General features: G+C 37.1%; 2 protein-coding genes across 5 annotated transcripts in view; one reads left to right on the top strand and one right to left on the bottom strand.

Annotated features, from left to right (window-relative positions):
• LOC109043423 (uncharacterized) overlaps positions 1–10053 on the bottom strand; it is a 19808-nt gene extending 9755 nt beyond the window's left edge. The window contains exons 1-10 of one of the 2 annotated variants that reach the window (XM_072299569.1): positions 9915–10053; positions 7690–7902; positions 6511–6636; positions 5593–5704; positions 4958–5146; positions 4019–4198; positions 2976–3148; positions 2419–2529; positions 1244–1305; positions 371–430 (exon numbers count right to left, since the gene is read on the bottom strand). In XM_072299569.1, the coding sequence (XP_072155670.1) occupies positions 371–430; positions 1244–1305; positions 2419–2529; positions 2976–3148; positions 4019–4198; positions 4958–5146; positions 5593–5704; positions 6511–6636; positions 7690–7902; positions 9915–9946 (1258 nt within the window). In that variant the 5' untranslated portion in view covers positions 9947–10053. Of the gene's footprint in view, positions 1–370; positions 431–1243; positions 1306–2418; positions 2530–2975; positions 3149–4018; positions 4199–4957; positions 5147–5592; positions 5705–6510; positions 6637–7689; positions 7903–8381; positions 8604–9914 lie in introns of those variants that run through there. The other variant, XM_019060619.2, reaches the window with a different exon arrangement.
• On the top strand, positions 9475–26829 carry LOC109043422 (sodium-coupled monocarboxylate transporter 2). 3 transcript variants are annotated; one of them, XM_072299570.1, is made up of 15 exons: positions 9481–9633; positions 10428–10555; positions 11684–11858; positions 13127–13289; positions 14391–14456; positions 15761–15812; positions 17457–17524; positions 19123–19277; positions 19968–20108; positions 21143–21251; positions 22334–22443; positions 23487–23673; positions 24247–24336; positions 24961–25153; positions 26343–26829. In XM_072299570.1, exons 2-14 carry the CDS (start codon positions 10540–10542, stop codon positions 25117–25119), a joined length of 1491 nt encoding a protein of 496 aa, XP_072155671.1. In that variant the 5' UTR covers positions 9481–9633; positions 10428–10539; the 3' UTR covers positions 25120–25153; positions 26343–26829. The 3 variants fall into 3 exon arrangements, with proteins under 3 accessions (XP_072155673.1, XP_072155672.1, XP_072155671.1); XM_072299572.1 differs by lacking the exon at positions 24247–24336 and having other exon boundaries at positions 9475–9633; XM_072299571.1 differs by lacking the exon at positions 15761–15812 and having other exon boundaries at positions 9480–9633; positions 14391–14460.

The raw sequence follows: 26829 nt of genomic DNA, 5'->3' as shown, positions 1-26829 counted from the left end.
ACAGAGATGGCTCCTCGATTATTGATGAGTCATGCAAAGGAAACTGCAAAATATTTCTCTTGGAAGTTTTTCTCTTTCGTAAAACTTGGAGCTGATACCATCTTTAAGAGATGAAAAAATATTCATAATTATTGATATTAGTGATGAAAATAAAAAAAAATTTTTTAGTAAGATGATAAAACCGAATCAACTCAAACATCTCGATCATCAATATTGGTTAGATTGAATGATATATTTTCATGAACTCGGTCCTTGTTGTGATTTGAAAATTACTCCTCAAATGAGTCTCTTCCCACAAGGCAGAGAGAGCTTTCCCAAAAAATTGAGAGTAAAGTAACAAAATATATTATATATATTAACTGAAACTCACCGAGACCACGGGCGGCAACATCAGTTGCTACCAAAATTGGAGACTTCCCATTACGAAAATCTGTAATAGATTAAACAAAATGACTCAATTAAACTGACCTGCAAACTATTTCACAAACATTACACAATCACAAAAAGAGGCTACTTTTGTTCAATTGTTGTTCTTATTTTTTAAATGATATATGTTGGGTCATTCTTTATTTTGTTGATTTATTCAAAATCGATAGTGATTCTTTGAAATGCAAACATAGTCTTTTGATGACTTTAACTCATGTCTCTAAATTGAAATAAACCCCGCCCTCCCCCTCCAAAGGGAACATTGAGTTAGGAAAAGATAAAACCTTTATCTTCTAATTTTCAATATCCAATTGTCACTTTCTTATAAAAGTTGGTAGAGTCTATGTAAAATAAGTTTAGCACTTTCAGACTTCGACAGAAGATCATCAGACCTTATTTTTTCATGGAAAGTAAATGCAAAAATCAAGATGGTGGATCTTTTGTTGCAGTCTAAAAGTGCTTGAACCTAGTTGGCGAGGACTCTAAATGGGGAACAACCCTAATCAGTACAAAATTTACATTTGTTGTTAAGTGTTTGTTGGTATCTGATAGAATTTGTCTTGGTTGTTGTAATTTTGATACCGTACATAATCTTAGCTTATGTTTTTAATTTAAGTGTAATGAATCAGTTCTAACTTTCATTATCTACAGTTTCATTTTCTTTGTCTACCGTTTGAAATTTTTGGTCTAGTTGAAAATTTTTCACTCTACGTCCACAAACTAAAATCTGCATTAGTTGAAATTCTGAGAAATCTTAATGTTGAAAATATATGTAAGTGAAAATATGTTTATTAGTAAAACTTGATACAGCACATACCTTGAAGAACATAGCCTCTTTCAACTTGATTTTTATCACCATGAATACAAGAGGCAGACCACCTAAAATAAGAGATAATATTCAGTCGTCACAAATGATACAGAAATTTAGATCGGACAATCGTCTTTTCAGGGGTAAGAGAGCTTTTTTTATTTTTTTTAGGATGATCAGCCTGATTACTATTATCCCAGTAACTAAGTCACTCAGTAGGTCAAAGAGCTTTTAATGTTTTTTGAATGGTTAGTGATATTTTCAAGGTTTAATTTAGTTGCCAATCATTTTCCATACTCAGTATTGAGTAAAAAAAAAAAATCATAATACTTAATTGAAGATTACAATAGAATAAAACACTAAGTTTATTGAGTAAATGCGCCATAAAGTTTGAGACTCATAAGTCCTGGGACAAGAATAGTTGTGCGGCTAATCAAAATATTTAAGAATCATTCAACCGAGACAGTCAGGGGGACGCATCACCATACAAAGGAAAAGTGCCATATGAACATCAAGAAGTTGCCAAATTTCTTCTGATAAAATGGAATTATTCTGAAAGGCTCATGTTTTTTTAAGAATTTTTCGGAGAATTTTACTCAGAAATTAATGAAGCGTTTCTAAAATTTCGGAGAAAAAACATTTTTAACTTGTCCTGAAGATGAATATATCATAAGAACGAATCTGGTGATATTTGATTATTCATACAGCATTTTTCCTTGGCACAGGAATGCATTAGTGATGATCTTTAAATGCGTGCGGAATGGAAGTAATAGCTTTTAATATCTTGAGTGGTAAGAGTGCCACAAAACATCAGTAAGTTACTTGTTTTTAAGTGAAATAAGAGCTTCTAGGCTTAAGAGATCATTTTCAGATTCTAAAATTGATTACTTCCTACCTCCTTCTCCCGACCTGTCTGACATCCATAAAAATCCTATGGATTCCTTAAAACTTCATGCAATCTTACTCAAACTTTGACTCCAACCTCAAACTACCCACCCCTTGAATTTATATCGATGCAGTACAGAGAGTCGGATTACCCTCGATGAGCCGAACTGACTGACGGAAGTAACTAAAATCAATGGCAATTCCATAATATTCTGCAATGTTCTCTCTATAGGAGGAAAAGGATTGAAACTGCAAGTGGTGCATTTTTAAATTTAATAAGAATAAAAGAAAGTTCGTACCCTTCTCTTTTAATTTTTTTTGTGACCTCATCTACTCGTCTTTTTGTTTCAATGAAAATAATTGTTTTGTTTTCTTCTTCAGCCATGATTTCCTTTAGAAGGGCACACAATCTAGAACAAAAAAGAGGACATAATCAGTGGGTGAATTTAAAACCAATGTGAAACTAAAATATGTATCTTTCTATCTTTTTTTTAAAGTTACAAAGGAAGTTTAACAGAAATATCATTAATCATTAATCAATTAAAAAAAAGTGCTACAATAACTGGAGGTAAAAGAGTCAAAACAGATTGTAGAACCTCTTTAACGTGTGGTATAAACCCATAAATGCAAAGATAAAAGGCTTCTGGATCAGTGAGAATATCACATTATTTTCTTGAAAATATTTCCAAGTATCAGTCATTGATTTTAATGTATTTTCTTGAAATCTATGATTAAAGAAAAAAAAAATTAAACATTAATGATTGAATTTTCTTGGGGAGAGAGAAATTTCAACAATTTTGAACATTATTTCATGATTTTTTTAGGGAAAACACGAACTGAAAAGGCAAATACTCACTTTTCTTCTTTTTCATATTCTTGACATACGTCGACAATTTGCAGTATATTGTGATTAGCGGCTAGTTGTAGAGAACCAACATTAATTTGAATGTAATCCCTCAAAAATTCTTCAGCTAAAGCTTTTACTTCTTTGGGCCATGTTGCAGACCACATCAAAACTTGTCTATCAGGCTGAAATAGACAAAGTGAAAAAAAATTAAAATTGAAAGGGTGCTGACGATTCAGATTTTTGAGGACTTGTACCAAATAAATTAAGAGAAATCAAACAAAGAGCTGGTGGGAAATTCTTAATTAAAGGGGGAAAAAAAGTTTTGTAGGCAGTGTGGACAATATGCACGGTTATTATACAAATCTGACATTTTTGTCGGCATGGCACCTACAGACTTATAGGGAAAAAATTTCTTAACTAAAGTGACAAATTCTGATTTTTTTTTTTATCAACAATCTTGCAATGCCCATTGGCCCAGTTCTTTAAATTTAAGAGCATGTGTACTCAATAAAGGCGCTCTGGGACAAATACTAATAAATCAGTAGACTCGTCATGAGACTCGGCCCTAATATTTTTGTTACTTCAGTCATTTTTTGACAAAAGGTGGTACTCATCAACACATATATTAAACGCATTATGAACCCAACACATCTCTGTATGTAAGTTTTTCTCTCATTAAATAATTTGGTTTCATCGTAAACCGATACTTCATCTAATTTTTTGTAGTGATTTTGCTTTAATTTTGATTATGCCAGACGTAAAAAAGCAAAATAAAGGATTTCTAAAGCTGTTCTTTATTATTCTCTGACAAAAAACATTTTGAGAGTTCAATGTCCAAGTTTCCAGCATCATTAGATGAGAATTACCACGATTCAGAGGTATCCGAAGTTACTGATTATAGCCCAATTAAATCAAAAAGCTAGATAATAAAGTGGTTTTGGTAGTGTGACAAGGGTAATCAAATTTTTTTTTTTTTTAACACTTTTACTCACATACTGCATACGAGGAGGTAGAACAAATAGTCATGCGAGCATCTTTTGATAGGTACTTACACGAATTTGTTCAAATATTTTCCGAATTTGGGGTTCAAAACCCATGTCCAACATTCTATCAGCTTCATCAAGAACTAAGTATGTACACCTTTTGAGGTTTACTCGACCAGATTTTAAGAAGTCCAATAATCTACCAGGAGTGGCTATGACAAGTTCAACACCGTGATCTAGTTCCCTTGCCTATGTTTGCGCACAAGAAAAAGAAAAGAAAAGTGTTAAATTCACAAAAGAAATGTGAAGATTTGGAGCATCTCACGCACTTCAAAGATATTTTTCAAGGCAATATTATATGTAAAATAATGTCCAATTTCTTTTTAAGATTGTTGAAAGTATTTTTTCTACATAAATATACATACTTCCATTGTCATGTGATTTTTGCTTGATCAGTCATACTTTACCCCCCTTCTGTAGAATTACATAAAATATTAAATGTAAAAAGGAGTGGCAATTTTGCATGAGTGAACCACATACTCATTCAAATTTCCTGAATTTCTGCATTAAAGTATATTTGGGACACAGGGATACCTCCTATCTTTCTTGTTTGTAAGACACATAGCTCTGAGGCTCTCTTTTCGGTAGAGCGTGATATGCTTTTTGACCAATTTTATAAAACTTTATCAAGCAAGAAATGAAAAATAAAATTACTGAAAATCCACACATAAAAATATCAGTAAGCCAAAAAAGGGTCAGTGGCTCTGAAAGATGCAGCAGGTGGAGTAGACTTCAAACAGGTAAAGTCTCGCACGTATTGCCGTTAGCAAATTAGAAAAATGTAAAATTGACGCTTTAAGGTGCAGTTTTATTAGCCCTTGCCCCATATTTTCAAATTTCCTTCTTTAGTTGATTAATATAAGTTTTATCAATATAAGTCTGTAATATACTGCAAATTTTTATTTTGAATATCTGATTTTCAAGCTAGAATTTTTAATTAGATAATACCTGTTGGCTTTTGGGAGCACCACCATATACACAGCAATTGATGACATCAGCAGGTTCACCAAAATCAGTGGCGACTTGCTGTATCTGTTGAGCTAACTCTCTGGTTGGGGCCAAAATCAGTCCGATAGGTCCATCGCCTCGGTGAATTTTTGGTTGATTTTTGGCATGAATGATCGCAGGTAAAACATACTACAAAGAGAAGAAAAAACTCATGAGTCAGAATTAAATTTGTCACTTTAATAGACAATTGTTTGTTATTCTAGATACCACTGTTGAAACAAAATTCAGAAATGATGAGATACGCGGGTCTAGGAAGTTTTTAGCCATCACATTTATCGAATCAGCCTTAAAATTCCAGACCTTTTTTGTAAAATTAATTAAATAGAGTGCTAATCTACTTGAGAATGTTCAGTTGCTTATCTCTTTTTCTGTTAAAGATCTCAAAATGTATAAAGCTCTAACTCAGCAAATTTTTGATGAAATGACCTCAACAAGGTTGCAGTAAATAGCTGATGAAATGATCTTTTAGCTCGTACAGCTTATACTTCTCTAGCAATATTCGCAAGCTTGTACATGCATCGGTGAAAATATTTTCAGTATACACAATGTACGATAAGTGTAATGACGATACATACTGAGAAAGTTTTGCCAGATCCTGTCGACGCAATTCCAACCATATCTTGACCACTTAAAGCTATCGGCCAACCCTGAGCTTGAATAGCTGTGGGTTCTTTAAATCCAGCTCGTCTGAACAAACAAACAAAAAATTAGTAATTAATAATCCATCAATCAAAAATTAAACAGAGTGCAAAAAAGAATATTTCTAACTAACACAGCTAGGGTGCATTGTGAATCAGGGCCAACATTTTGTAGCTTAAGGTCAGTTGCAAGTTTGATTACTGTAAGCTGCATATATAATGCTTTTTTTGGTATTCCATCAATGTACCATCATGGTACGATTTCCCTCAATATATTGTTTTTCAGGCTGATTAAAAGTAATAGTCTATCATTTATTTGTTGGTTAGCAAGAGGGAGCAGAGAAAAAAAGAATTCTCTGATTAGATGGAAATTTGCTGGTAATTGCCTGCTACATTAGAAATGGGGGGAACTTTACATACATTTTTCTAGCGGTCGCTTTTCTCAGCAGTCACAACTTTCTTTCAGTCAAACTGAGCCTCAGGGTCATAATCAATATTCATGGTCATTCCTTAAATTTTGAGGTTTCCTCAATCCATGCATTTCTTATGACTTAAGGAGACCTTAAGTCCTATGAAAATGAATAACTATGAATACGACCCTACGTAAAGGTAAGGTTGATAAATATACGGCTCTGCGAATGATGCTTTCCATATTTCGATCTCAAATTGACTTGCATAATATTTTAAGCACGGTCAGGTATAGAATTATCATGGTAGGTATAACCTAAAAACAAACGGACATCCTATCATGTTAGAATAGTAAGGACGGAAGAACAAAATGAGTTTGTTAACTCCTCCAATTGAGAGCAATCAAAATGAACTAATAAAACTATTCAATTTAAAATGAATACTTACTCAATTTCTTTCATTATATAGTCAGGGAAACCACCTTCTTCAAAAGTGAAAATAGGATTAGGAATATTTCTGCCTTTTAAAGTTATTTCCTTTTCTTCTCTCCATTTATCGATGACTTCTTTACTCCTGAAAAAAGGGGAAAAAAGAGGTCAATTTAGAATTCCAGACGTGATACAGTATCATGCATGGGAGTATCTTTGTTGGCAAATTTAGAGAAGTTTCGTAACATTTGCCCAGGATCAAAAATTGACTTCTTGAAGTGACACAATTGTTTTCAAACTGTGTAACAAAATTTTCTTGAGCATCAATTACATTATCACAATTTATAATATTTTGAGAGATACTTAGAAAATTAACAAACTGAACTTACATAAGCTTGAGATTTTGATGACAGTCGAACAGTTATAGTAATTGAAAGTTTTTGAATCTTGTATTTCGGGTAATCAACAAACAGTTTGAAGTGCCAGGTCTGGCGCGTATTTCGGGTAATCATTGAAATACAGCTGCATCAGCATAATGGGTAGTTAGCGCAATATCTGACCAAATAATAATAGCACTAAGAGTGCAAGAATTTTCCGCTACACTCATTTGGCACTTGCCCTCCTATGGTGGGATTTAAGAGGAAAAACCTCTTTCATTTCTGAACTCCATCAGCATAATCAAAATTCATGCTTTCAGCTCTAGCATGGCAGTCAAAAGATTACAAAATGAATGGTAGTCTTGTAGAGCTACTATATTTTGGTACAGCCTGACCACTCTTTGAAACTACCTAAAATGAGAACATTTTTGACTTTTATTTTCAATGACGAAGGAATGCTACAATGAGTAACTACTAAGGATTTTAAGTAATGATTATTATATGCTAATATTAAATATCTGACTGCATTGCATCCACAAAAGAGTTCAGAGAACTGCAAAACACTTCAAAAGTTGATTTCCTCTGGATTTAAAAAGAGGGTACACAGAAGTAGATTGCACAATTATGTCCCGCAATGCTTGAGCGGGCGCATCGCAGTACTGTTTAGGTCACCACTCATCAGTAGTGCCATCTGACTGAATGTATTAACCTGTTGAGTGGTGCTGATTTGGAGGTAATCAGAGATTGACATTTGTCTCAACATACGATGCGTCCACTTTACTTCGACAAATAGGGAAGTTAAGTAGGAACATTCACAATACCTTTCTGTAACAGAGGCTGATGGTATATAAAAATCTTTCTTCAATGGCTCCAGTCGAGTCAAATCCCAGCGAGGTTTGCGCAGTCCTGAGTCATTGAAGCCTCCTCCGCCACCTCGTCCACCTCTACCTCCTCTGCCACCACCAAAACCTCTGCCTCTGTCTCGATCTCTGCTTCGACTTCGGTCTCGCCTACTGTCACGGTCCCGTGATCGACTGAAAAAGAATCAAGGCTCCATGAGATAAGTGTGGTAATCATACTTTGCTGCATTACAACAGCACAGTTGTGCTTTATCTCTAAAAGTTGTGAGCACAGTAACAATTCAGCGTACCGTTTGCGTGATTGATGAAGCAAGGATCTCACGTTGGGAAAAGATCCTATTTGATAGTGACAATGTTTTGAAAACATTTCAACCAAACTGCAGTTGGCTAGGGAAAGTTTATGGCAATGAATTACAGTGTGGGTGGCATACTTTCACCAAAATTGATACAGTTCAAATATGTAGATGCCTCATCAATAGGTTATGAAACCTTCCTTCAACTTCGGTACATTCCAGAGTTTCCTTGACAAGCAGCAAGGTAGATGAGTGTAAAGATAACTTCTTGGAAATCAAGGAAACAAGAGTGCTTCATTTGCCAAGTAAGTAAGTAATGGTTGAGATGTAGTGTCTGGAAAAGATAAAACTGAAACATACCTCCTCCTGTCGTACCTCCCCATCAGGAAGTAATGGAACTATTGACAATCACGACAAACTGACCACTTAGAGAGTGTTGCAATGATGGTAGAAGACTTATACTTCATTTAAAACAAACTTTATATGAAATAGAATACATTCACACGAATTAAATTACAAAGTTCAAGTAGATAGCGAGCCGAAAACAGGCAGAGAGAAGCCATCAAAACACAAGGAACGAAGGAACGCTTATGATAAGGAACCAAAGCGTTCTATTGGCTTTCACTCGATTCAATAACTCGTTCCACGTTTGCAAGAGGATACATTGAGGATACATCAGAATGGTAGGAATAAATGGAATTTACCGAACCGGAAATGAAAGCGTAGCCGGAACCGGAAATTACCGGAAAGCTTCTGCCTGATAACGCGGGAATCTCAACATAATCGAGGACGTACCTATCGATGTACTCGCTGTTCTTTTTCGTCGCTAAATGTCATTCACGTAAATTAATTAACCCTGGCATTTCACTTGGTGAGCTCTTAGATGCTCAAGCTAGCCGAGTCAAGTTGATTCGAGGCTTGCTAAAACTACGTGCCCTGTGGGTTGTCACAGGGGCTGGCGCGCACACGAGTTTCATAAAAAGCACCAGACATCCAATTTAAAAAAAAAGGAAAAAATCTAGTGTCAGGGAATTCTTTTGATAAATACCCCCACAAATCCCAAGCCGGGCCAAATTGGTTCATATACCTCTTGGGGGCCGGTAAATACGAGCCCCAACAAATACAACCTATAAAATAATCAGACATCGAATTAAAAAAATAAAGAAAAATCGAGTGTCAAGGTCAACAATAGCCGAAGATAAGAGTGACTCGATTAGGCCTCGTTTTTTTTGCAAAACTCATCTCCCGAATCTGAGCGACAAGTCTTGGAGCGCGAGCGGAGCATTTCGAGTTCACGCCTTACGCTAGGGCGCCTTCAATTTTTCAGACGCAACACGGACATCCATCAAGCATGAATAGTTGTATCTCTGCGCCGTTTGCAACATGCTGCCTTTCCCTCGCTATATTTCCATATTGTGTTGGTTTCGTTTGTCTTATTTGTTGTAACGGTGCTTCGAGATCTACATGAGCAACACAGCTGAAGTTAGAAAAGACGTAGACGGTTTTAACTTGTTAACTTCTCTCCCGAATCCAAGCGACACCTCACTAGCAACATAGAGCGGAACATCGCGAGTTCACGCCTTACGCCATCGCGCATTCAATTTTTCCTTGGGTATGTATGTAACATGGGCTCTAGGAATTTGATTTTAACTTTAAGGATGCAACAGATGTGAGACACCCCCTCCCCCCTCCACTCTTCTTTATATTTTTCAAGTGTTTGAGTAAAACAATTTCTGAGGCGCAGAAAAACCCACCTTCCCCTTAGGTGGCTCCCTCCACCTAAGAATGACAACTACTGATCTGAGTGTTAATATCTATTGAGAAACACTGTCGGACGAGAAAATGCAATAAACTACGAAAACGTAAAAATCTAAGGGCCACGAATCGGCATACCTATCATCAAAAACTGCGTTAGCAAGCTCCATAAAATGTATGTATTTTTCACAGCCTTTCTACCCCTTTAAGAGGGAAAGAAGCAAAGTAAATAAAGGAAGTAAGTGACTAGTATAATTTCACGAGGGTTTTAATAGAGGTGACGAAGACTTTCAAGAACTAATTTTGTTTGACTGGGTATAAATATAATTAGCTTTTTATCAATCAACTAATGTTATTAGTAGGTAATGAAGGAGGAAGTAGGTGCAATTGAATAGAGTAAGGGGAAAAAAACTAATCACACGACATTATCAAATCTAAAATCTAGTTCTAGATCGTTCGTTCGAACAATAAATGAGTATACCTACAAACTTAAATTTTTACTGCAGTTTACACTGCTCCACTTCGAGTTGATTCCGCGCTGATAGCCCATACAATGTCCGGCACCATCTCATTACAGTAACTCGTGTCATACGAAATTTAACGGTTTCATCTTTTTTTTTTTTTTTTTTTTTTTTTTTTTTTTTTTTACAGTTCAACACTTTGTGAAAGACCTTGAGTGCTGACAGTGTTTTTACATGAACAACTTCATCTGAATATAGAAAACTTACAGGTGCCAGGTATAGTCAAATTTGAACGGATAACCATGATGGATCCTCCGGGTAAGTGCTTGGGTCATTTTGCCCACTAAATGTCAACTTTTTTTTTCGATTGAATGCGAGCCAAAATCGACAGAGAATATAAAAATGGATGGCTAAAATCTCAAAATCTTTGTGTTTATTTTTTTCAACCAGAAAATAACCAAAATAGCTCCTTAAAATTTCTTGTAAATGTAACCCAACGACTGAGATAAATTTAGGGAAAAGTTCAAGAAAAACTATTAATTACATTTCTTATTAAAAGTAAAACACGAGTGGAGATTAGTGACATCGCAATCGGAGGTATACTCGCACGCACGCCGCCTTCGTCCAGGAGGCACCCTATTGCGAAATTAACAAATTTTCGGTTTATCAAATGGGGGGGGGGAGGAGGGCTAAGGGGATTGCTATTCTTTTTAAAAGAGCATAAAAAATATTAAAAAAGAAAACAAATTAACAAGGGGGATAGAGGCACTTTCAAAATAAAGGGGTGGCAAATTATGATTATGGCGTTTCACGCTGATCGCAGTGTCAGCCGGAGGCATAATTTAGTACCTATACAATAGTGTTTGTTTCTCCATAAAAAACGTCTTCTGCAGTATTATAAATGGGATGAAGTAGTTTCATTTATGAACGGGAATGAGATGCAGCACAAGTCGGCACAAGTTCAAGCACAAGTTCAGTTTATACCTCGGCTATCGCTCGATACCCAATGATAACGCCTTGATACAACTATTCGTACTCAACGGCTGTTCGGGTTGCATATACATGAAAATTAAGGCGGTCTGGTTTTTCATGTCCTCAGGGAGATGTGTGCAATGCCCGGGGTATTATTAAGTATCCGGCATGATTAAGCTGCAATGAGAAAGAAAACGCATAAAAAAGGGTCAGAGAAGACAACCGATCGCCCTCGGTATATTTATGAGAGTCTTTGCGAGGGAAAAATTACCTGATCCAATGAGCGCAAAAAAAAAGTTCAATACTGAGGCAAAATCTGCAATTTTTTTCCGTTCTTGAATTTATGTAGGAACACTCATCATTAGAAAAACCCAACATTTATAACGAAAAAAACTGCATGAAGAATGATCATATTTATTTTAGAAATTCGCAACTTAGCCCCCTGTTCAAATAATTGTCTAATTTTCATTCCAGACACAAGCTCTCTGTCTTGGTTGATCGGCACAGCATTTTTTATATTAATTATGGCGACAATGGCAACGGTGCTCTCCTGGATTGGACGCACAACGGAACAGCAGACCGTGAATCAATATTTATTTGGTGGGAAGAAGATGTCAACTTTACCTATTGCAGTTTCTTTCATCGCAAGGTTGGATCATTTCGAAAATAGTTCCTACCAAAATTAACTCGATTTACGACTAAGGAAAATACGCTAAAAAATGTGGTTCGAGCTGTATGTAACAATGTGGTAAAATTGTGCTGCGTCCACTCGTTAGATCTCAAAAATTGTTGACTCTAATTGAAATTTCTGGCCTTGCTTTCCCTGCAAAAAAGTGTGGGCTCAGCACTACTTTATAACTACTGATGAGGTCTAAATAGGCCTAAAATGTTATAGAATCTCTCGGCGTGATTCCAGCTTAATATTCCAGTGCACCTAAGGCTAACCGCCTCAGGGCTAAACACATACCCCCCCCCCCCCCCCCCCCCGTCTTGTGCTGATTCTCTTTAGAGCTCAAAACCTTTTGGCTCTATTTGAAAATTTTGAACTTTTTGGTCTTCCCTGCAAAATAATGTGGACCCAGTGCTATTTATCACCTTTACGATCAATAAGACCTCCAAGCCAAGGATGAAATTCTTTTTATTAGATTTTGGTGCGGTAGGTGTGGACTGGAGTAGACAAAGCTATGGCAAGAGGCGATTTTGCAAGTTGGCATCACTGATTTTCCTCCATTTACATCCATCAAAAATATCGTTTTTAGGTGAGGCGAGCTCTGCCTCACGGTGAGGCCATCACCAAGGATCGACTGTATAACGCACATTTAAATAAAGGACAAATAGTAATGCCAACTTTTAAAATTGCCACTGGCTGTAGTAGTCCATACTAGTTACGCCACATCGACTTAAACGCTACCAACTGAGTTTGATTTTAGTAGTTACACGTCTTTTTGTAAAATTCAGAATATAAGAAAAAGAGGACAAAGAAATAGGAGAGAAGCAGAATAGTAATATCATTGGGAAGATGCATATTCTTACGCAGAGAAAACACAAATAAGCGATTTTTAGTTTTTACCGAACAGGGAGAGGTCACTTTCACGCCATATCAGTTTGCCTTCAATTACGGTGTAAGCAACACGAGCTGCCGTGTAGTCAGAACGCATCCAAACCGAAGCTTTCCACAATTTTACCAAACTAGAAGAGGTTACTTTAATACCATGTTAGTTTGCCTCCAATTTTTAGTGTACGGAAAGGTAACACAAGCTCTCACGTATAGTCAAAGAGAGGTATACCTTCACAGTCTGTCTCACTTATATCTTATTTTTACTTTTTATTTTATTATTTATGGGGCAATTAAATAGCGAACGCCTTTTTTATTATTTACTACAAAGTATTTCTTTTTTTTTTAAAAAAAATGGACAGCGCCGTTTCGAGTTTGCAATTATTGGAAATTCCGATGGAGGTATATCTCCATGGGACGACGCAGCTGCTTAGTGCCTTGATCTCTCTGTACATTGCAATAATCGTCGTCATTCGTTTCATCCTCCCGCAGATACACAATCAGCAATATAATTCATTATTTGAGGTAAAAGCGCACGTCCATTTTTAGTGTTTTTTTGTCCGTCTGTCCTAACACACACGAAGAAACGTAGACTTCATTACTTGAAAGTTTGAATTAATGAATGGAAAAACTGGGTCTTTTCGCTTAGCAAGATGGGGGAGATTTTTAAATGAGGACTAAAAATCCAAACGAAAAATTAATCTGAAATGCTGTCTTTACTCTAGTTGTCTAGGGTTATTTAATTGATCAGTACTTAAACCTTAAGGGTTAAATGACTTTTCAAAAATGGAATGTCCTGTACTAATGAGGCGTGCTCAATCAGGAAGAGGGTTTCTAGGTGTCTGATTTATACTTGAAAAATAAGCGAATAGGGTAATTTTTACGGAGAGAAAAATCATTTCCTTTGCTCCATGACCACTAATATAGATTGAGGGTTGAAGCCGTTCATAAATCATGCCACAATCTAAAGGGGGAGGACAGATTTTGTGGTTACATAACAACTGGAAATTACGAGATATTTCCTTGGGGGGGGGGGGGGGAGAGAGGATAGCAGTGCGTGACATCACGCTTAATACAATTTTTTCAGTTTTTCGGCAGCTTTTCGATTCGTTTGCAGCGGGTTCATGCTGCAAGATTAAATTATGTCGTAGATTTCAATCAATGCATTTCATAATTTTCCACTGAAAAGTAATACATGTGCTCGTAGGATGCCCGAGGCACCACATTTGTAGATACTTTTTCTCTCGTTTGTTTTTTTTTTTTCTATCTCTCTGCTTGTTTTGCTGCTAGAGTCTTTGCGACAAATTGGTCCCATCCATATGGGTTCTTTTAAATACAACACTCAGTCTGGCCACAGAAGAAAACTGCAGCGAGTAGTCGCAATTGGTATAGAGCGAGAGCTGCTCTTGAGAGGGAGTGTTTTTTCTACTTTTGAGGGAGGGATTGTTGGGGACAACGCGCCATGAATTTTTGAGAGAGAAAGGAGCTTACCTGAAGTGCAGGTGCGTGAGGGGGGGAGGGGAGGGGTTCAAAAGCCTTATTTTTAGTTTGAAGTACAAATTGGACTCTTAAGTAAGCTGCCAATAACTATTTTTCCTCTGTTTTTGTTTGTTTTTCCACTTCCAGTTTCTCGAAATTCGTTTCAGTAAAAATACCCGAGCCATCATCGCTGCTGCTTTTGTTTTAAAAACCGTAGGTACTAAATTGTTTTACGTTCAAGTTTTTAATAATTTTACAATTTCTTCTTTGTGTCAAAAAATTAGTTTTGCTTGACGTGGCTTGGTACAGCAATAGCGTCCAACAGTAGGAAAACAGTGAACGCATAAAAATTTCGAAGAGTTACAAAGTTATTGACAGAGCGACCCGAGCATAAACATTATTAAGAATAAGTTCAAGAAGATGGCAAACATAATTTTACCTCAGATTTTTCGAGGTTGAACAGTATTAAATAATAGCATGAAAATTGTAAATATCGATTATGTATGAACCAATCGATAAACATTAAATATTTAAGTTTCCCTGGTAAAAATTGGCAATAGGAGCTACGTTTCAAAATACTATAGGAGTTCTTATAGTCGACTGAAGAGGGCGATAGAAAATCATATAGCTGGCCGTAGGAAGTGGAAAAAATCATACGGCCGGCTACACGAAGCGATAAAAAATTATACAGCCGGGCTATAGTTCCTATCGCCGGGCTTTACACTTTATCGCCTGGCTGTTGCTTTTTCGTCATCGGCTATAAAAGGCTATAAGAAATTGTGTAGAAATTCTTGTGCTTTTTAAATCCTTAAATTTGTACGGAATCACCTTAATATTTACAAAACGCACATTATATTTTCCTTTACTACATGATTTTTTTCATCAATTAAAATGAGAATAATCCATACAGAGTGTGCAAACATTTCAAAGTCATGAGTTGAAAACGCTGACTCCGCGAGATTAAATATTAGAGCCTAATATAAAACGGAGCGGGGGCGCATTGGCGCCTACAAACCTAACAGGGATACTTCACGCATTGCGCAATGCGTGAAGTATCCCTGTTAGGTTGCCCGCGCTGGCTGCCCGCCCGCCACGGCGCTTTAAGCAACTATTTCACACCAGAGGTATTGCACAGTAACATACGAAACTGAAGGCGCTCCAACATATTAGGAATGGCAGGCATCCTTCAAAAGTACGGAGCTTTCCTCGCAAATTAAATCTAGATACTGCGGCCCAAAAAGAGAGCGGTAGTCCAAAAACTCACTAAGTCCTAGCATCCGTAATTAGTAACGTTTAGCATACACTTTATCGCCAGGCTGTTGCTTAGTGGCCATCGGCTATAAAAGGCTATAAGAAATTTGTGTTGCCGGCTATAAAAGCTATTGGAAATCTTACAGCCGGCTGTAGGTCTATGGTATTTTGGAACACAGATTCTACTGCCAATTTTTACCAGGGTTTTGAAGTATTCTCGGTTGAAAGATGTTTTTGACCTGACCTGTTTTCATTTAATTTTCCAGGTACTTTACATTCCGTTCGTGATCGCCATTCCAGTGGCGAGGTTTAGCAGAAGTAAGCTCTTTTACATAATTTTTGTAATACTCGTACATTCATAAGAAATTAAAGTCAAAGTAGGTAATGCCGGAATCACACTGAATTTGGCAGCTGAATATGGAAGTCAACAGTCATCGCTCAACGGCTGACATTTCGCAAATTCGACTTATTTTCATCCAAATTTGTATGAAATTTATTCGAATAGTTCAGACCAATCCGACATCATCCGATGGTCGCTGAGCATCGTTGCTGAATTTTGCGCGATACGCGCAAAATTCAGGCATCGGGCCGATGACTTTCCACATTCACGCCACATTCAGCGTGTGATTTCGGCATAAACAGAAAGGAGGGACTGAAAAAATACTGTTCTTTCCTTTTGTAACAGTAGATTTCTCGAATTGTCTTAGAATTCACCATTGTACTTAATGCAAAGTGATTGAGACAGTTCGCCATTTAATTTTAAAGGGAAAAAAATTAACACGCATCTTGTATAGCCCCTCCCATGATGTCTTGCACAATGGACTGCATTTTGCAATTAGGAAGTACAATTTCCGGCTCACTGTAAGGACATCGTATACGGCATTAGTAATCCTATGTAGATAAGTCAGATATAGAGTTCTTAATTACAAAATTAAGTCCAAATGACGAAAAGATAACAATACTCGGGTTTCAGCTTTCAGCCGTGCCTATGAAATACACTGAGAAAAACCATATTGATTCAAACAATTCTCAGCTGATTCAGGCATCACCTCAATGGATCACAGTGCCAAAAAATTTAACATCGCTTAAATTAATTCGAATTTTTGGCACACGTCGAATTGCCCACTGAAAGGTGGCACGATTCAGCCCCATGGCAATAACTATAGGAGATCTTGTACATACCATATTATGTATGCTTTTGTACAGTCCTCGTGTCTTCGACATTCTGTTTCTCGAAAAATGCATTTCTTCCATTGCGACGTTACAAATCTCTGCCATTGTTTTGTTTTGTATTCGTTTTTAAGAAAATCAACCAACAGTTATCCTTGAAAACTTGGAATTTTCTTTGCTTATTCGAATAAATTTACAGAAAATTTGAAGGAGATATTTTGGAAGGTTTCCTTTTAAAAAAGTAAAACATAATCCTATATTTTGAGACGTTGCTATTAGCCAGATACGCATTTTTGAACTTTAGCCATATATATTGACGGTTTAAGTCGGCAATCACATAACTCGTTTGCAGTGTCTTAAAATCTCCACCTCTATGTTATTTTTTCTTTAAAATGAGAACAAATTGACATCATTCCTTGAAGTTTTTGCAGAATTTTCTTCGCACAGAGAAGAAAAATCACGACAGTTTTAAAGAATTGTCATTGAGTAGTTTTCCGTTTAAATAATAAATTATGACAGGAAGTCTGGGACGTCGCAATTATGTGTTATGTGATTGCCGACTTACACCGTCGATATGCACTTTCACAATACGTCTACGTCTTTTAAGTACATGACAAGCAGTAATCGCAATTTGCAATTATAAAAAGTTGCACCGATATAGTAAAGTCTCTCGGGTGGAGAACCTATATAGCACGACGCACGACCTCGAGGCGCCTTCAAATTCCGGCGATACTTCCTGCTTTGCCAGGCGGGCGATTGTAATTTTGAATCCTGTTTCTTTTTGTACGCTAGTTGCAGCGGTATCGCCGAAACCGGTGCTGATTCTGCTAAATGGGCTGTGGACTTTTAATCTCGTACTTGTAAGTACCGTACTTTGTAGCCTACTTTTTCACGGGGTCTCCGAGGTGATTTCTAACAACTAGATAAAAGCTACACTGAAAAAAAAAATCTCGTTGTATTTAATAAGAAAAGGGTAAAATTACCAAGAATTCATGGTCCTATTTGATCCCAGTTTTTTCTTGGTAAAATTACCATTTATGGAATTAGTAATTTTACCGAGAAATCTCGGTAAAATTATCGATTTTTCTCGGTAAAATTATCGATTTTTCTCGGTAATTTTACTGGACCTTGGTAAAAACGCCAATATTTTTCATTGACTGTAATAGATTATCGAAATAAATTGGCAAAGTTACCGGGAATTGATTACCAATAAAAGTGCTATTCTTCCCTGAAAAAAACAGTAAAAATACCTGTTTTTAGGTAAGCTTACCAGTCTGTCTTGGTAAAATTACCAATAATTGGTAAAAAAAAGTGAGATGGTAAAGGTACCAACGGACCTTGGTAAAAACGCCGAGAATTTTTTTTCAGTGTACGTCAGCGGATTCAGCCACTTCGAACGGGAGGGGCGCAGGGGGAGGTGGGTCCAGGAGGGGTTCGGGGCTTCCCTTCGAAGATTTTCGAAATTTTAAAGCATCAACAATGCATTTGAGTCAATTTCGTCATAAATAAGTACCAAATATAAGCGTCATTCCTTCCCTCTTCTATATTCGCTTTTTCTCCTTCCATTTCTCGGGGCAAACGGGGGGGAGGGGGTATGCCCCCGAGAAACTGGGCCTTTGTAGCCTCCGGAGGGAGGGACGATTGAAGGATAGTTATGTAAAGTTTAGAACTTAATCGTCATTTTTCCACGCTGGCTCAAAAATGAACAGGGAAAATTGAAAATAACATTTTTAAAAAGGACAAGGTAGAATAAGACATAAAAAGTAAACGGTGTTTGAAATAAAATTTAATGCAAGAAAGAAGACATAATGAGAAGACATGTGCTTGAATTAAAGGTAGATTATTCATTTGAACGATCTTGCAATTGAAGCCACAAGAAAACAAACCTTGTGAAGTCAGGATATTTACAATGAGTGACCACTGTAGATTTACGACGGACATTCTGTATAAATTTCAAGTCAAAAAATTGTCTAGTTCCTTCTCGAAAAAATAAAAATGAAGCGAAAGTTTTGAAACACCACAATGAAGGTACGTGGTTCTGCACTTTGGTCATCGTAATGATGAACCAGGCAATCAAGATTTTGACTGATTTAACTAGACAGTTCCTGCACAGTGCACACGCACAATGTGTGAAGAACTTATTTTTTCTCTTTCCTCCTCGTAAAAATCACCAAACCCTAATCATGCAGATAAATTACGGGGCTTGGAGGACAAGGCGCACAAGTGTAGTTTTTGCCATTTCGAGAAATACGTGTTTGAAGCTTCGAAATTACATGGATCCGTATGGCGGAAAGAAAGTTCAAACTATCTTTACGATGCTTAAAAATTAGAATTTGGGAGCAAATTTTTCACAGAATATGCATTAAGACTAGTTTTACTTGAAATAATTAATATCTCAATTTTCTCAAAAACTGCACTTGCGCGCCCGGTCCTCCAAGCCTCTCAATTGTGATTCCAGAGCGGATTTCAGAGCATTGTTTGGTGCCAGTGCCTTAGCATGATGTCCATAGTGGTTGGCTTGGCATTCGCGATTTTCATCGGATGGCATAGCGTAGGCGGCTTCAATGAGGTGCTTGAGATTGCAAGTAGTGGTGGACGCCTGGAAATTTTCGAGTAATTTTTTCAATTTACCTATATTTTTTAACGTAAAAAAAACCCAGTTCTCTCATTTAGTCTAACTTTTAACGGTTGCCTCATCCTTGCGTTTAATGATAGAACTTGGAACTGCGCTAGCATGGAGAGTTTTGGGGCACAAAGCGCATAAGTGCAGTTTTTGCTATTTCAAGAAACACGTGTTTAAAGTTTCCAAATTACAAGTTGCCTTATGACGGAAAGTTTAAACTCTTTTTCATGGTCAAAAATTGGATTTTGGAGGCAAATTTTTCATTGAACATATTTTAAGACTAGTTTTACTTAAAATCTTTAATATTTTGATTCTTTCAGAAACTGCACTTATGTGCCTTGTTCTCCAAGCCCCTCAGTGGTAGTTAATTGAATAAAAGTATGTCTGAAACAGCCTGTTGAGCTCAGTTGATTTTTTTTTTCTTCTTACGTATTATGGCAGTTGACAAGAGAGTTGAATTTCACCATTTAATATCTGTATTCTGGGAAAACTAATTAATTAAATCTAGGTACCTGATATTTTGTTTAGGTTTTCCAAGTTATTGTTACGATTTTACTCTATATCTTACAGTGTCCATAAAATGACTTTAATTTATTACTTATATTTATTTTTCATGATTTTCCCCTACTTATCATTTGCATTTCATTGTTTTATTGATTTTTTGCTTACATTTTGTGAAGCATAAACCCAAGTCCGTTTGCGTGGAGTACTTTCTGGACAACAATCATTGGAATGAGCGCCAGTTGGTTGTATTACCTTGGCGCAAACCCGGGGTCATACCAAAAACTTATTTCTATACGGAAGGAAAAAAATGCTGCTGAGTAAGTTCCATTGAAATATTTTCTAATTTATTTATTCATTTCACGGGGTAAACGGCCGGTTATAATCACATCATCTTTTCCTCCTTTACAAGTAATGTGGACACATGCAGCGAGACAGAAATATTTTTCATATCACATTTCTCCGAGCAAAAAATATTAAAATATTTTATTGGGCAATGACCTGATATTAGTGTCCGAGGACTTCGTCAAGAGATAAGCGAACCAGCAGGGGTTGGTTAGATTTTACCAGCTGTGAGGCTTTATTAGAGAATGAACACTGACAATGAGTTAAATACTATTCATGCTTCTCTTTTGCCTATCCGGCAATTTGAAGGAACTTTTTCTCATAGAATCAAATCTCGTTTTCGACAATGTCCATGCTGTGGTCAAGTTTGGCTCTTTGGTGGCAGCCAATTCAATATGTATAAATTGGACTACATTTTGCAATTAGGAACTATAACTTCCGGCCCGGTTTAAAAACAGCATATGTGCCATTAGTTTCCCTATGCACATAAGTGTTTTTTCAGATGAGCCAGAATTTATAGCTTCAAATTGCAAAATGCAGTCCAATTGTATTATGCTACCTTGCAATCCCGACGTTTCGTCACATGGACTGCATTTTGTGATTTGGAACCATAAATTTTGGCTCTTCTGGAAAAACACGTATGAGTATAGGGAAACTAATGGCACATACGTTGTTTTTAAACCGGGCTAGAATTTATAGTTCCAAATTGCAAAATGTAGTCCATATGATTCTGTCTGGTGTTTATTTGCTCCTCAAAGCTAGCCAATCCTGAACCAAGTCGTTGACACAGATAGGAAAATTTTGGGAAACGCCCTTTTTTGGAAGTAGCGAGTTTGGACTCCCAATAGCAAATTTTTGAGTACCATAGAACCTAGTGAAGTGTAAATAAGGTAAATAAGGTAATAGAGGTAATAGAGGTAATAGAGGAGAGTGTGTTGATTTATTTCAATACCTTCTCAAAGATTCAATAAAAGTATTTAATGCTCGGTTATTTGCTGCATTTTTCCAGAGCTTTGGTGTGGTTTGGAGTTGGATTGACTTTCGTGAAACTCTTGATGGTGTTCCTAGGGCTCACATTATATGCTGAGTTTAGCGACTGTGATCCTCTTTCGAATAAGGTAACTTAATCGAATAGCCACCGGCATTAGTTCATTTTTGCGATGGTCTAATTCACAGGGCCGGATTTAGGGGATGGCCACATGGGCCGCGGCCCATGGCGGCAAATTTAAGGGGGCCGACAAATTTTGCAATGTCTTTAAATGCAGGTATAAAAAAAAATCGGATTCAGAGAAAAAATTACAAACGAGAAAAGGCGACAATATCTTTCGTATTCTGATAGTATTGCATGTGATTTCTAACTTTGTCGTCTTTCGATGATACAAGAGGCAGCACCTTTAATTATTCAAGTTAAAAGAGAAACCAAACACGCAATTTGGCCTGGAACGGCGCGGTGCAGAGAGCAATGATGACGAAGACTTGAGGTGAAAAGGAGAAGCCCTCGGCGCGGTGGTCGGCATGTAACACATATTAGCGTCTGTGAGACTGCATGAATACTTCACACATTGCGTCAAACACAGTGCGGTCAGCAGCGGTCGGCGTGAAACGCATAGCGCCTACAAGACTGCATGAATACTTCACGCATTGCGTCAAACACAGTGCGTTCAGCAGCCGGTCGGCGTGAAACACATAGCGCCTACAAGACTGCATGAATACTTCACGCATTGCGCCAAACACAGTACGGCGAGCGCGGCGCGGCGCGGCGATGGAAGTTAAAATTATTTAACCATATTTATGTTTGTTCTTTCATAATTTTTTCGTTTATTACTTATGAATGGAAGGCCAAGGCCTTGTCCACACAGAGATAGGTTTACGGAACTCAAGGCGGGGGGAGGGGGGGGAGGGCTTCGAGACCCTGGAATTCGGATTTCTTGCAGTTGATTTCTTCGCCATCCTTGCCGTCTTTGACTTCGTCCGACCAAATACGGCCTATGATATCCGATTAAAAAAGCCTGGTGAGGGTGGTCTGGGACATATCCTGTACATGAGATGAATTTATTTTCGCAAAATATTCGAATTCATTGACCAGCATTGATTCCTTACGACTCAACTTCTGTTTCTGACTGCACTGAGTAAAACTTGCCAGTTGATTGATTATGCATTTTAATATACATAATATAACAGTTCAAGTCTATTGTTGCAGGAAGTCAGCAAAGCGTTCCTCGTACTTCACTATATCTGGAAAATATCAAATGAGCGTTACAATTATCTTGCGTTAATATTTATGATTGATGTTATGTGTGTCGCATACAGGTAAAACATTATACTTTAAGTTCACTAAAAATATCGACCTCATAATAAAACTTCTATAGTTAACCTACGGGAATTTAGCATATTTAATCATTTCTAACTATAAAAGTTGATTGGATCATGCTAAAATTGAGAATAAATAATAGATGTCTTTCTCCAAGGAGGTAAAAGCCTTAATGAGGCCTTTTATATGGTGGCAGTGAGGCTTTCCAATAATTGCACGGAGACAAATCTGTGCTGTTCTAGTCATACCTCCCATTCCGAATGAATTTGAAGAAACGACTCTATAGGAGTGGGAAGATAGTTTATAGCTTTGCGTGAAAAAAGATGGAAGACATTTTGAAAAAGATCGAGAAGCTGATCTAGTCATCCTGTGAAGAAAACTGACTGTCATTAAGTTTACGTTTGATTTTGTAATTTTTCTCGGCATAAAATTTATTTACTTGTTACTTTTCTCCCCTCCTACTCGAGCAAGATAAAAAAGGAAAATAAAAATTAATGATGCTGAAAATCCTGGAAGGGTAGATTGAACATACTGTTTTCAAAACTCCGCCAATCAGTCAATTTTTTACTTACCTACACAGCTCTACAACATCTTATTGTAAGGGTATCTGAGAGGACATTAAGAATATGCATAACTTGCATTTTAATAGCTACTTTAATTTTCTCAAAAAACCAAAAGGGATAGTACTCCTTTGATAGTTTTTGTATCTATCAAGTTTGTGCATAATGTTTGGAACGCTAAATTGTAAAAAAAAAAAAAAAAAAAAAAAAAAAAAAAAAAACCTACACGGAATTTTTATCGGTAAATTTCCTCGATACATTGATCTAATTTTCATAATTTCATAATAATTATTGGATTCTCCTTAACTAAGAGAGACGGTTGCAATTTCCTAACATCTAACTCTGATGACGCTCACCAGGATTAGAATTTCAATTCTTCACTCATTAATTATTCGTCCGGTTACTTTGTTATTGTAGGGGAGGGATGGTGGGATGTATCCGCAAACCTTCTTCAAAGTAAAATTTTTTCTCTCATTCAACAGTTTCACATCATCAAGCCTGAATACAGTGTCGGGCATCATATATGAGGATTTCGCTAAGAGGTCTTATCTTAAAGAACCTACGGAGCAGCAAGCTACCACTTGCATCAGGAAAATCACATTTTTACTAGGGGCGTTGGTGACAATGCTTTCTTTATTCTACAATGATCTGGATCCAGTTTTATCTCAGGTTTGAATGTGTTTGAATTGAATATGAAGGTTGAATTTTCAGTGTTTTTGGACCGTTCTTTGGGTCTACGTGGTCCAATGACGTTCTTCTTACGTGCGCATGAACCTTCCTCAGTGAAGTTCGGGAGAAAAAAATTCACGCGACATTCTTGTGACATGGTCCTTGTATAACGTGGAAGACTAACATTTTCCATATAAGAATCAATAAGACTACTTTAGCCCAACAAAACTTTTTCATGGACATCGAAGAGTCTACACCTAAATTTTATGAAGATATGAACTTATATTTCAGTTTTCGCGGCAAGAAGGATTTGTCTCTATGACTTAACGTAGATTTACGTATTGTTAAGGAGGAAATACAATTCTCTAAACAAAAATCGATGAAAAAGTAGAGTAAACATATTTTTTTTTCTTCCGGCGAGTCCATCATTTCCGGTTCATTTGCAACCTGATTCACACAGTTTTTTTATTTTCCTTACTTTACGTGAAATAAACACGTGAAGAAATTAGTAAATGCACATCGGATCTTTGTAATGCAATGCTAAAAATTAATGCTGTACTTTCATTCTTTCAGCTCTTGCTGAGTGTTCTCAGATTCACTGATGGTGTAATAGTCGCAATATTTTTCATCGGATTTCTTCGGATTCGGATAATGAGATCAAAGGTGTGTAAGTCAACGTAAAATCATAGACCTAGTAATGCCTGCATTGAAACTGATGAGATTGGAAAATGGAAAAAGAGCGTCAGTTTTTGCACGGTTTATGAATTAATTTAGTACCTATACGAGACCATTCATGCTGCCTAGTTTTGCTCTGAATTGAGCTTATGCACTGAAAAAAAAGTATGGTAACATCTACTAGAAGCCTACTTGATTTTTTACACAGTGTTACCATTTAGTGAAAATAACCAGAATTATGGTAGTATTCACTAGAATTCTGTTGATACTTACCCTAGTATAGTAAATACTACCATACAGTCCAGTCTTTATTATCATACTGGTTTCACTGTGTCCAAGTTTGGTAAAGTCTACTATATTTTTTTTCAGTGTGGTACACAAAATTCTGATTTACCTACTTATTTCACCTCACTTAACGCTCTGTTTAGAGTATTAATACATTTGTTCGAGAATGTCATCAAAATTTACAGGATTTTTAGGTTTCTTGAAACTGGAGGAAGCACCACAGGTTCCTGAGGGTAACAATGATTGTGCCCTCTCAACTATGAGGACAGACTTGAGATTGCGAAAAAATTATGAATCAATACCTTTGATAATAATCTTTGTCCTCAGGCGACTATTACAGGCTCCTGGCTCCTGGCAAGAGCATGTGCAACTGCTTTGATTGTTTACTGTGTCTTATGGTCTCTTGAATCTGGTGACATTCAATTCTCGACAAAACCTATGTCAACAGTGGGCTGTCCCGGAACATACAGAAGAATCCACTCATGAAACAAGTAGTAGAGGGAGGTGCCAAGCCTCACTTGTAAGTTGAAAACTACTTCAAGTGTATGCATTTTTAAAGTTCTTGTTATTGCGATAGGCATAGTATATTACTCTATATAAAGCTCTTTATAAAGAGATTTTGAAAATTTCAAAATCCAAGATGGCGGCCGTGGCCTAAAATGCTATCTCGGCTCCTCTTCAATCGATTTTCATGAAACTTGGTATCAGGTGGTATTTTTCGACGGGAAACTCGAATTTTTGGTGAAATTTTCAAAATGCCAAAATCCAAGATGGCGGATGTGGCGATTTCTTTTCATTGACACTTATTTTGATTGATGTCCATTTTGCCTTCACCAGCCTCAGCGCTGATTTACACTAATTTTATGTTACTTGGTACTGCCCTTTACACTAGTATTAAATTATTTAGGAAGGAAATTTCAGGTGGAAACTTTTACTGTCGGGAACTTGACACTTCCTCATGGATAATCATAGGGGAGTAACAGTCATTATACCTACTTGGTGGATGACGAGCCTCGGGTAACGTATAATGAGCCAAACAAGCTTGCCAAGCTTCGGTATGTTTGCGAAACGAAATGCCCAACACGTTATTCAACATCCACCTAGTAGGTAGGTTAACAGTTAAATGTTGGAGTCCCGAAAGTAAAATCTTCCACTGCGGCCAAGACACCAAGGGTCTCTTGTCTCTGGTCCTTCTGCACAATTATACTAACCATATCTGTACATTGCCAATCTTTTACGATGCAAATAACTTGAATTTTGCACCATTTGTGCAAAAAACTACTTTTTTCATAATAGATAGCAATCCAGCTGCGCGACTCACGGGCACTCTAATCTGCAATGGACTTGTCAGCTATTTTTACCAAGAGTCTATTTTTTGGCAGAGTTCTCTTATTACCATATCGACGGTGAAACTACTAAACCACGTATCTTGGTTTGCGACGTCGCAGACTTCCTGTCATACTTTATTTTTTAAATGAAAAACTACTTAACGTCTAGTCTTGAAAATTTCTGTGATTTTTCCTCTTCGTGCGGAGAGAAAATTCACAGAAATTTCAAGGAATGATATTGATTTGGTCGACTTCAAAAAAATAAAATGAGCAGGTAGAGTTTAAACACCGCAAACGAGATACGTGGTTTGGTAGTTTCACCGTCGATATGTCATTCGATAATTCTAAGTGCTAAATTTTTATGCTGGAATTTTACTTCAGATTGCACGGAAGTGGCGAGGATATTCAGCCCGCATCGCACGTTCCGCGACTTTCTCGGTGGTCACTCTCCCACTACACTGCCATTGGCGCCCTCGTTTCTCTCGTGGTAGCCACCCTCTACGGTGACGTCATCTACGCGTCTGGCCCAGACAGGACACGGACAACATCGTCAAAGTCGTTGTACCCACCTCCCAGTTTAAACACAAAAATGCCGCCGGCACCACACATAGCATTGCCAGCAAACCGAATGCTCTTCTCGACAAAGAGATCGGAATGACTTCCATCAAGTGCGAACAACAGGTGCCTAGAGTTCATGAGCCAATGAAAGGCCGCCGTGGAGAAGCGAAGAAAATGTGACTGGAAAAACTAATTTATTAACGTAACTTTTGGTTTTGATGCTCCGGCCGACGACGCGACGTTGTAACACCGCTTTCAAGTTACAACTTGTATAATTAAAAAATAAATTGATTTTTATTGAAAAATTTGA

This window comes from Bemisia tabaci, chromosome 4, assembly GCF_918797505.1.
Source record: "Bemisia tabaci chromosome 4, PGI_BMITA_v3".
NCBI lineage: Eukaryota > Metazoa > Arthropoda > Insecta > Hemiptera > Aleyrodidae > Bemisia > Bemisia tabaci.
Note: the sequence above shows the minus strand (reverse complement) of the source record. Positions and strands in the feature narration are given on the sequence as shown.